General features: G+C 35.6%; 1 protein-coding gene across 1 annotated transcript in view; it reads right to left on the bottom strand.

Moving 5' to 3' along the window:
• Nucleotides 1–12,383, bottom strand: part of ar (androgen receptor) — a 94,798-nt gene that overhangs the window by 43,608 nt on the left and 38,807 nt on the right. Inside the window, exons 2-3 of the mRNA XM_079608479.1 lie at nt 11,675–11,826; nt 9,811–9,927 (exon numbers count right to left, since the gene is read on the bottom strand). Coding sequence (XP_079464605.1) covers nt 9,811–9,927; nt 11,675–11,826 — 269 coding nt within the window. The remainder of the gene's footprint in view (nt 1–9,810; nt 9,928–11,674; nt 11,827–12,383) is intronic.

Here is a 12,383-nt window from a genome sequence, read left to right as displayed (position 1 = left end):
CTTAAAATCAGTCATTACAGATGCACAGGTGTGCACACATAGAAATGAATGCTATTGGGTTTCCTTTGGAGACTGAAATGTGAAAGCACCTGAATTTTGCTGACAAGTTACATTGATTTGGCTTTGCTCTGAATGTCATGATGAGATAACAAATAGAGAAAAAAAGAGAAAAAAAGTTATTAACTCAAACAGAATTTTTCTAATAAATACATAATGAATGTACCTAACAAAATTACACAGCGTTATGTAAAATGTAAATTATGTTAAATAACCAAAATAAGCCCAAAGTATTTGTCCACTAGCTTTTGAACAATGAATAGGATAAACAATGCATGGGTTTGAGGATTAATAAAGTGGTTATTTTACTCTAGCTTTATACAAATTCTCATTTTAATGTTTATAATAAATGCAATTTAATTCACTACAATCTTTTTAAAATGTAAAAGTTCACTCCTCAGGGCTCTCAAATAAACTCTAAAAATTTTAAAAATAAGTAAACAAACAAACTGCTGTCAGGTTTTTCTATAATTTAGTCCATCTCCTGCATATACCGAAAAGCCATTTTATTAACATGAGAAAATTAATCTAAAAAATATTTTTATTTTCGTCAGTTATTTTGTCTTCGGGTTGTTAGAGCTAGCATTCTGCCTGCATAAAATTGCCTTTGTCTATACAGCGTCTTTCTATTTATAGTGATGATGTGTGTTGAATTACTTCAACAACAGTGATGCACCCACCTCATTGCTGAGAAATAATGTATAATGTAGCGTTTCAGTCAAAGTTATTTTAGTAATAAAAGTCAAGGGCAGCGTTGACAACAGGTTTCTGTGCTTCTGCATGTTTCTGTGTGTGAGCGGCAAGATCTCTGATCTCTGTGTGCGAGTGACTGTGTGTCTGTAACAGACAACTGAAGAAGCAGCTGAATGATTTGATGTCAACTCCAGGTCACATTTCACATATTTACATTACCAATTCAGAAAAATTGCTTCAGTATAGTCAGACTATATATTCAAATCAATGGACTGGCATGGCTATTTTCAAGATGGTGGAGCTGGTACTGAAAAACGAATTGAAAAGTACTTCAAATGGAATCATCCCTTACGAGCAATTGAAGAGTTAAAAATACAACTAGATAGAAAATAACTAACAAGGTAGCTTAGAAAAAAAACAGATCCTAGCTTTTCACTAGCTTAAAAATTATTTAGTTTAGTCTAGACTTGTATGTTTAGCTACATTCTTAAATAGGAATGTATTTGCCTTGACTTAAACATTTCATGGGAAGGACCCATTTCCATCTGCACCACAGGCACAGAGGTGTCTTTTTCAGAAGCTGTTATTTCTTGTATCTCCCACTCTTAAGAAAATAAGCTTAAAGAGTTTCTCAGTTTCAAAGAGTTTCACAACGAGTTTTCTTTTAAGAAATCCCCCCCCCCCCTTAACATTACGATTTATGTTACTCATAATCTTGCAGAAACCTGTTCAAATATATGCAGCAGATATTGTAATCTGTGCCACATTTAAATCAGTATTTTAATAAAAGATTAGCAGACCTTTCAAGAGATAAGACCATAGGCCACTATATTTGACAGCTAATATTAGATTTTTTTTTATACAAAAAAATATAGCAGTTCTATTGTAGATCCATGACATTTTAGCAAATACTGTTGTTTTGCATTGATCAAGTCCAATTAGTCAACCTTTTAATCCAAGTTATTGTAAGAAAAAACTATCCAAAATCTTTTTCTTAAATTAATGCAAAATAAAAGTGCAATCAAGAAAGTGTGTGTGTGTGTGTGTGTGTGTGTGTGTGTGTGTGTGTGTGTGTGTGTGTGTGTGTGTACATAAGCATTTAGCAGACGCTTTTGCATTTGTAGGAGCCAACGATATTCATAATATACAATGCCAGGTTTATTTGATAACCAGATTAGGATGCAAGCTAGAGAATAGGAGAATTGCAGCAAAGTTTGTACAGAAACTGAATAGAAAAGGAAGCAGCTCTTTAATATTTGGCTTGACCTCCTGAGCTTAACGGTCAACATTTTACTAGGCACATCTTCCTCTTTTCATTGACCATTTGTTGCAAAATAAATTGAATTTGTAATTTTAACTCAGTTTTTAAGCATTTTAAGCCCTATTTTCTGCCTTATCCATAGAAATGAATCGGTGAGCAAATGGCTCTGACCTACATAGGTGCTAGTTAGCCTAGGTCAAGCCGTTACGATTATGAATAGTTACATTGTAAATTGACTTTAAACTTCAAGCTGTGCAACTGACTACTTGGTAAGAAAGCTTAGATGCGATTTCAAATGTTAATTGTTAATGATTCAACTCTTAGGCAACATAGGATATCTAATAAGAAACTGGCTGCTCACACTAACCCCAGACACGGAAGGAAAGGTGATATAATGAAACGTATTGCCCATGTGGTTGGTGATATGGGATATTTATGAAATTCCAGGGTGTTTGAATCAATCCCAAAGAGACAAGGTATGACACATATGGTTGACAATAGACTTTTCTTTACTATCTATAACACCAATGTTTTTCATCCAACTTTGTTGAACACCATATTGAGGACGAGTGGCATGAGGTCACTGCTCTCTCCGTAGATATGGTAAGCAGTGTTTGTGTAATTTTAAAACGACTGAACGCCCGCAGCGCTTTTCTGCTCTGTCTACAAGATCCTCCTAGAATGTCTTTCAAGGAAATGTGCAACATGCATAAGAAAGGGTGTGACCATCTAGGACATTTTGTTCCAGGTGTGACATTGAACATGGCCGTTATTACGTTTAATAAAACATGACGGATTTTGTACTAGATTGATGCATTCAGGCTAGAAGTCTAAAATTGAAACGTATCTTTATATGTTTTCATATACCAGGTTTTAAAAAGGATTAACCATGAGCATGTAATCAGTCCCAGTGTCACGTTGGTTTTGGGTTTTGGTTCACGTTCATAGGTCATGGCTGCGTCCCAATTCGCATACTATCCGTCCTAAATAGTAGAATTAGTACGTCCCAAATCGTAGTATGTTGAAATGAGTGTTCCAAAGATACCCGGATGGTCTACTATTTCCGGTCAGAATTCGAAGTGCAGATCGATGAACACTCTAACGGCTGATATTGCCCACAACCCATCGTGCGTTGGACGAGGATTGGGTTAAAACTACAAACACGAGTGAAAAGTGTTAAAAAAAATACAGACATGGAGGATGCGCAAGTCCAGCAGTTATGTATATGAAGGGGTTTGAGTGATTAATTATCAGTATCTAACCTGACGAAAATGTATTTATTAAATGTTGTCTACATTATATTGCATCTGCAGCAGCATTGTGAACTTTTGTAAAGATACGTTTAGCTATTAACTTTTGAATGCATCATTACATTCAAATTGCAAACACATGAGGAGAGTCTCCGCATGAAAGACCCGCCCGCGACTGGCAGATTAACGTGTTTCTGCATTTCTCTCCGAAACGGTAGGAAATTAAATTAGATTGAATGGAGGATTTTAACTGTGACAAGATGATTGACAGGGCAGTTTAAGGTGACATGATGCACGCAACAGATCTGTCCGTTAAAGATGAGGAAGTAGTATGTCCCAAAGCTTGCCTACTCTTTTGCTACACACTCAAAAGTATGTACTTTTTCTTCACAAAAAGAGTACGGTACATACTTTTAGGGCGTAGTTAGTAAGTAGGCGAATTGGGATGCAGCCCATGTATTTTTTTTTTTGTAGTCATGGTTCCTTGTTTCCTGGTTTTGTCATGTGATCATGTCATGTGCTCTCCTTCTTTCATGTGTTATGTTCTCACTGGTTTGTTGTTTGATTGTTCACAGGTGCTCCTTGTTGTCATTAGTCCTTGTGTATTTAAGCGCTTATGTTTGCCCTGTTACTTTGTTGTGTATTGAAGTTTGAATGCTGTTCCATGTTCCAGGATTATGGTTTCTAGTCAAGTTTCCTGCTTTGGTTTACCTGATGGTTTTTGGATTATCATCATTATAATAAACTGCATTTGGGTCCACTACATCATTGTTTTCATCTGCTTCTATATCAGCATCTGTACACCCGGCGTCAGGACACACAACTTGGCCACAAATGAGATTTAGCCTATTTACTCATTTATTTAATAGTGTAGGCTACTTTTTATTGTCACAAGATATGATGCGTGCATATCCAAAAAAAATGGCATCGCAATATTGGAAATATTTCTGTTTTAAAGCATGAAGGCAAACCAGTGGATATCACATAAGCACACACACACACACACGTACATGATTTGAAAAGGTTAAATGGTCCTGAAAAAAAGGACACACTTGTCACCGCATTGGAAATAAATGGGAGATGAATTTCATCTATTAGAAACGTATGGTACTGCGCACAAACACATTCTTACTGAAAGCTTATTTTTTTAGATATCGAGGTTACGTTTGGAACACAGCTTGTTTAGATTTATGGCTTTGAGTTTCTCACAGTTTTAGAGCAAAATTTTCGTTTTTTTAATAAACTAAAATAAATCATTTTTTTTATATATTTCAATAGTATTTTTGTGCATTTTTCATAACAATAAATGTAAAAATGTATACCTTTTTTCCAAGTTCGCTTTTTTAAACTTTTTTTCACATCAGCAATAATCTGCCAAGTGTCGTCTTTAAAAAGAGACCAAATTGTGCTCCAAAGCATTCAAGATTTATGACAGTTTAAGTTGGAAATAACATTTTCAGGTCCATGCTCAAAAACTAAATAAATAGATTATAACTACTGCATAAATAAAATTTAGTACCATACAAAATATTAAATAAAAACCATCATCGAACAAAATCCCATTCATTTTTTACCGACACGCGAACAGCAGAGGGTTAAATTAGGAGTACCGGTAATCTAATCTAACAGCGTTGGTTATGCGGTGAAGATGATAATAAAAGTAGCCTAATAATCATAATTTATGGCATGAGATCATCATAGGGATCATAGTATCCTATCCCCCACCCCCCACGCCAGGCCTGCATGTAATGACTCTGAACTTTTCATTATTGCGTCTCTTTTTTTCCCAGGGTTTTATGCCATTTGCCACTCTCTCTTGTATCTCTCTCCCGTGGTGTCTTGCCCTCTTTTCCCCCCTCCTCCTTTTCTCTCATATGCCCAATGGCTTTCATCATGTATTCAATTTTCACCCAGACCTCTGACAATCTTACAGAGAAGCCGGAGACCATGTGACAGCGTGTGTGCATGTGTGTGTGTGTCAATGAGACAGTACTGTGAAAGGTGTTGAGATGTTGTTAATATGGCCTCCAGCTGCCAGAGAGGGTCTAGAGGGGCAAAAGTGCCATAATTCTATAATGTGCTGATAACACTCTTTCTCCTCTCTTTTCTCTACTCAGAGAGACAGCTCTCCTAATCCTCACCATCCTGTCATTTTTTTCTTTTAGTTCCTCTGGAAATACCTCAAATCTCTTACATTTTCTGCCAAACTTTATAGTCTCTCTCACACTCTTTTTCGGTTCCATCTCTTACTCCTGTAATTTAGACGCTGATGGAAGTTGTTACTGATTTGACTGATTATAGAATAATACATGTTCTCTCTTCATCTCCCGTTCTGCATGTGCTCTATAATAACTTAAGATAGGTGCTTTAGAGTAGGTGGCCAATTGAAACGGATCTCTCATTTATATCCCTCACTCCGCCACCACCTCCTTGGCAATCAAAGAAAACAACCTCAGTGCGCTGTGATGCTGCCCTATATCAGCAGCCTGAGAGCGATTCAATACGATAATTACAGGTCATTGTCACTAAGTCAAGAAGCCTGCCTGCTCAGGAACTTACTTGATTTACTGAAAGCCATGCATTACTTCACGATACAGCACACCTGAAGAATAATTTGGAGAGGTTCCTCTCAGATTATTCTTCCAATTTCTACGCAATTTTATCTAGTATGAACAAGCCTCTATAGAAAACCTCTGGCTTCACAACAAATACAACAGTGGATGTTCTAGATAAATAATAGCAATCATTTGCAATTTATCAAGGTCAAGGTGCTTCTGTCTATATTTGCATGCAAATAAACATAGCAAAGTTCTGCCACAAAAAACTCTCAACATGACATCGGTACTTTCCTGACTACATTGCATTTCTTATATATATATATATATATATATATATAATTAAACTATATATATGAAGACCTCCGATGCAAAAGCCTCTAAAAGCCACCTATGTCAAAAATTATAATAATATTGAGTAAATGCTCTCCGCACATAGTATACGTTCATCAAATACTTTCACTTCAAACTCACTAAATCCCAGCCTCAGCCCATTCAGAAATGTCGGTACAGGTAGAAACCTAGGAGCCAGATAAAAATATTAATATTAAAGAATAACGTTAGACGGACTTATAGGATTTTGCATCTGAAGTCTTCAATATAGTCTATATAGCAAATTATGGCAGCTTCACATACACATATCACATCAATTTTTTTTAAGAAATACATTTTAAGGCTGGTATTTACAACACATTAGACTGATCAAAAGTGACAGCAAAGACATTTATGTTACAAAATATTTCTATTTCAAATGAATGCTGTTCTTTGAAATTATATTTCTATAAATTAAATTAAATTAAATTTCTATTCATACAGGAATCCTAAAAAAATGTCAGAGCAGTGCAACCATCTTCAACTGTGATAGTAATAAGAAATGTTTCTTGAGCATCAAATCAGCATATTAGAATGATGCTGAAAATTCTGCTTTGCCATCACAGAAATTAATTACATTTTTAAATATATTTAAAAAGAAAACTTATTTTAAATTGTAAAAATACTTGACAATATTAATGTTTTTCTATATTTTTTATCAAATAATATGCAACCTTGCTGAGCATAAGAGACTTCTTTCAATCAATAAGATTTTCAATCAAGACAATCTTACAAATCTTTAGAAAAATCTTCCTGCTCACCACAAGACTAGTAATAAACAAAGTAAATAGGGCCAATTTTGATTTCATGACGACTTTAAGATCCATATTTTCTCACTGAGGACAACTGAGGGACTCGTATATAATTGTTACAAAAAGTGCAATCATTTACTGATCTTTAAGATTGAAACGAGATGCATTAACAGCTGGGAATTATGTGTTATATAGCTTCTTAAAGGCCATTACTAAATAAATCAATTTAATATCATTTTATTTATAAAAAATTATAAAATTGTTTAAAGATTGAATTTATTCATTTAGTACTGCCCTTTCGGAAGCTATATAACCCATAATTCCAGGAAGATTAAATAAGTACAATTTACCCAAATCATCCTGTTGTCAGAGTTCTGTTTAGTTTCATTGTGTTGTTGTTCATGTATTTGTTTCCTGTTTCCATTCAGTTTAGCTCCGTTTGCTTCTATGGTTTAATTATGTTCACCTGTTTCTTGTTTAGTTCCCTTATTTACTCGTGTATAAACTGTATACTCCATATTCTGTTGAGTCCTTTGTCGGTTCTCGTCTTTGTTTAAGTAGTGTTAGCGTGTTTTCTCCTATTCTTTCGTGTTTATTAAACATTCTTATCTTGAATATTCTGTGTCATGCCTCTGGTTAACACTACCATCTACGTGAGGACAGCTCAAAAAGTTTTGCCGCCTTGAGCATCAATGAAGAAAATTCTTTTAGATTTTCAAGCTGTAATTTGTCCTCAAGCAGTACTAAAGAAATACTCTTTAAATTACAGTTTAATTAGTCTATTAATTCTGGGTTTGAGTCAGATGGAGACAGATTCACATCCAGAGTTAATTTCATCCATTCAAAGAAAAAGACAGAAAGACTGAGAGAGATTCATTGATCACAATCAAGATGATTGGATATCATTACCCAGTGACCTACTGTATACAGTCTCAAACAAATGGGAAAAAGTTATAAAAAACACTTTTAAAAAGTCCTAATGAATTGAAATGTCCCTTTTCTCTGGAATAATTTACAGCTCCTGTTCTTCAAAAATGAAATATCTTTTCATGAAGGATAAGTATACCGTAAATTAACTGATAAAGTCAGCATGCAATAAGCTGTGCTTCGATTACTTCTGATCCATTATCCATCGCTGACTGCAAATCACATGAAAATGTATTCAATTAGTGAAAGCCCACAGGGAGAGAGAGGAAGACCTTAAGAGAGGGAGACCTCTTAATGCAGACCAGAGAGATAAACACCCTAATTATTCATCAATAATTCATCAGCGATTGTCCTAGAAGGAGAGAGATCAAGGAGAGATGCAAAGTTGACTGCACTACTTCAGTAAAGTTCCCTACAGAGGATTTAAAGGCGCATGCATTCTTTCTTTTTCTCTCTCAAAGCAGTCTTTAAAATGTTTCAGCTGCTATAGGACTGCATTACCATTACAACTCAATATATCTAAATATTCAGAGCTTCACACACAAACAAGTTCCAAAATCAACACTTGCCATGTGCCATATCCTAGCAAGAATCAGCTTGGGCGAGTAAATAAAACTGGTGAGTTACTCTTCAGTTAGCTGGCCACTGACTCACGCTGAAGGAAGCAATGTGAGAGGTTTAAATAAAAGTAAATGCAACCTGTGTCTGAATTAACCTTTTTAGATCGAGTGGAAAATTTACCTTCTGAAGTTTGTTTAAAATTATAACTTGTTTCTCCAGATCTGCATGTGTCAGGACACATATAGGATTTTTCTCGCATTAAGGCATCAAACAGAAATAATAATAATAATTGTTTTTAACATACATATCTCATACAATTTTTCGATAATGGGGAAGTGAAAAACAGCTAAATAATTCTTGTCATATAGGGACAAAAATGTCTAATTTCATAAAATTAGTGCAATTGCAGTTTCATGGCCTTTAGAAATATTTATAGCCATTTTGCTCAAGTTACTCACCAATGGCAGATGTAGCAAAAAGGTCAATTTGGTCATTTTGGTATGTGCGCATTGTATGCGCACATACACAGGTCTATTGTACGGAAATATGAGCACTCAAGCTGGCAAAAGTCTAAATGATATTCTGTGCTGTAGATGGCTTAATAGTCAATTGTGTAATTGTGTAATTTAAGCCATCTGTCATGTTATATCACATCGAATCAAATCAAATTTTACATATCACCACACGACCAGGGCCAGTGGAATTTGTTTCCACGACTTAAAGGGACAACCTAGGGTAAGATGGCTTACTCCTTGCAGTGATCGAGCCAGCAAACTTCTCATTACTATGCCTGGGCTGTAAAGGAATAGCTCACCCAACAATGTCATTATTGAAATGTAAATCATTCTTGTCTGCTAAGGTCATTTCAGGTCATTTTGTGAACAAATTGTTCTTTTGAGTCAGTTCTTTTCCATGATTGATCTAAGTGACTGTGAGTTTCACAAATCAAACTGAATGATTCGCTCACAAATTGGACTGATTCGGTTCACAACTGGATGATTCACAGCAGTTCTCTTCCCACTGGAGGGGAATAAAAGTGACTTAAATTTTGGCCTGCTCCACACACATAAAAATCACACATATAAAATATAGTAAGGCTTTAAAAGACTTGGAAAACAGCGCACAAGTCGAAATGACTACTTTACAGTGCTTTTTTGATGTTTTTTTCTTTTTCAATTGTGGTCTCAATTACCGTAACTAAAATGCAAAAATAAACTTTAAGAATTTCCGAAATTTGAACATAATGTAAAATTGGTTGTTGCAGAGAAGAATGAAAATCATAACGATTGGAACAACATGAGGGTAATTAAATTATAAATTTTGGGGTGAACTATCCCTATAACCACTATACAGTGCATAAGATTAGAGCAGATTTGAATTACCTCCCAGGGTCATCCCAGCCTCAAAACACCTCCTCAGACGGCAGGATGGGCAGTTCTTCCTCCTCAGTTTATCTATGGTGCAGTCATTCCTGCTAGCGCAGAGATACTTCTGCTTTCCTAAGAGAGAGAAACAGATGTTCTTCAGAAGCTTTAACTTTGAGACAGTTGGCAGCCAAAGTAAAGCTTCAGAAAGGACAGAGCTGAGAGCATCACATTTACATCAAGATAAAACGTAGATCTGAATAAAAATAGAGAACACACACGCACACACACACAGAACGCTCCAATTAGAGGAGCTGTTAACGTGGCCAGTCTGATAGGTCACAGCCCTCACTCTGGGCACCCGACGCCAGCCAAATGAAAAGTGCAGTGAGATATGAAAAGAGGTTCTGCGGTGTGTGTGTGTGTGTGTCTCTGTGTGTGTGTGTGTGTGTGTGTCTTAATCAGGAGTACAGAGCCACAACTGAAGTAACCTACACAACTGCAGTCAGGTCTGACATAAAATTACAATGAGATGTGACAGGCATCCACTGCCAGACATTCACACAATTAAAACAAAAACTGCCGTAAAACCTAATCAACAATAAATCAAGCACAAAAGCAATGCAATCAAAATATATAATGCAAATTATGCAATAAATAATAAAAGAAATACGTTTTTCAAAAATACTCCATAACAAACCACGATAATCAGGTTTTACATAATGCCAAACAGTAATCAGATTTTGCATGCAATCATTTTATAAAGCTGAAGAGTGTCATTTGTAAATGCTTTTTGTCTGTGCCCAAGAAACCTGTTTGAAAACAGGGATTCTTTTTTGCAATTGATGCTAAGTTGTACAAATATTGCACCTCACCTCACAAATTGCACAAATTCAGAAAGCCCTCTCTAACCTTGCAGATTGATTTTTCATAAATAACAACAAAGAGGCCAGTATAAGACTTCTCCTCTTAGTATATTGTCCCGCACCGTCTCAGCTGACAACTGTTGAAACAGTATAATAGTGTGATATTTCTGTATTTGATTAAACTGAGGTACATTGTTACTCCTCTTAACTTTGATAAATTGTTTTGTTCCACAATCTCTGTGGGTGTTCAAAGCAAAAAGGTCATCAGTTTATCAGAAGAGTGTATTATACTCTGCATTTTAAAGTGGTTTTATTTTCATGATGAACATTGGTTTATATAGCCTAAAGATTATTAATTAAACTTAGCTATATAGCCGTTTTCTATTTTAATACATTTAGTAATGTAATGTATTCCTGTTCAATAAACATTTCTTACTTTATTTTCAATGGGGGGAGAAAATGAATAAGAGATGTCGATGATTAAGTCTCTTTGTGCTAAGTGTTTGAGTATCACTGATAACTGATATTTTTATGGCAAGTCTTTGCACACATCACAGCCAAGTCTGTACTTTCTAAGGTTGTACGCATTAAATTTGAACTGCAACACATTCTTTTGGGTTTCATAACAGGGAAAGTATGTGTCCCTAATTTGTGTATAGTTAAGACACAAAGCTCACCTACTTGCTCTCTATCTCTCTCTCTCTCTCTCTCTCTCTCTCTCTCTCTCTCTCTCTCTCTCTCTCTCTGCATTTCTGAATGCCTGTGTATTATGTGCCAATTGTTGCTATTTTCAGTAACATTATTAAAAACAATAAAAGCTGTCCTAGACACATGGTCAAAAGTATATTAGTTTGTGAAAAGACTAGAGCGGCATTTAATGTGGCTTTAATGACAGTTTAAAGCTGTAGTTAAAAGTTCTAATTAAAGTGAATACAGTCTTCACATACGGTGAATATATTTTTCTGTTAATACAATCCAAAGCCAGACTTTTGTTATAATGGGTGTGTTTTTGTTACCCTCAGCAGCTCTCTTGAAGAACACTTTGCAGCTTCCGCAAGTGAGGGCTCCATAGTGACATCCAGATGCTTCATCAGAGCAGATTAGGCATGTCCTTTGAGGAGGAAGGAAAAACTCCATTGGGAAAATGTCACTCCTCCCTCCATCATACCTAAAAATAAAAACACAGCATAAACTAATGGCATGACAAAACACTGACATAAATGTTCTGTTCTCTTTTATATCAGCAGAGGAAAACAAATATACTGCAAACATGGAACTTGTTCTTTCACTGTAATGCCAATTGTGAAGAACAAATATGTGATCCACAGACATTTACGAGTAATGGGTGCGTATTTGTATGCGCATGTACATTCACATAATTGAACAGAATAAAAAAAGTGTAGGTAGGTCGCAGCTGAATATCTCTAAAGTTTTACATCAATTGTCCAGTGTGCGGCTGCTAAATTAGAAATGTAATTTGCAGGTCCAGCACTTAGAGATAACATTCCCTGTGAAAATGCACAATTGAAAGAATGTACGTGTTCCTGTGTGTGTCAGTGGCCAAATGATGGTGGTAAGTAGAGGTGACTTTATCCTAATGCAAGTGCCAGGTCTCTAAAGAAGGGTAATAACTGCTTTATTGCTTAAGGAATGATGGAAAGATTCTGAGTTAAAGAGAGTCATTCAGTATCATTATTATGTTCTGATGATGGCAGCCAATTCTGT

Source organism: Phoxinus phoxinus, assembly GCF_949152265.1.
Source record: "Phoxinus phoxinus genome assembly, chromosome: 3".
In the NCBI taxonomy this organism is placed as follows: Eukaryota; Metazoa; Chordata; class Actinopteri; order Cypriniformes; family Leuciscidae; genus Phoxinus; species Phoxinus phoxinus.
Note: the sequence above shows the minus strand (reverse complement) of the source record. Positions and strands in the feature narration are given on the sequence as shown.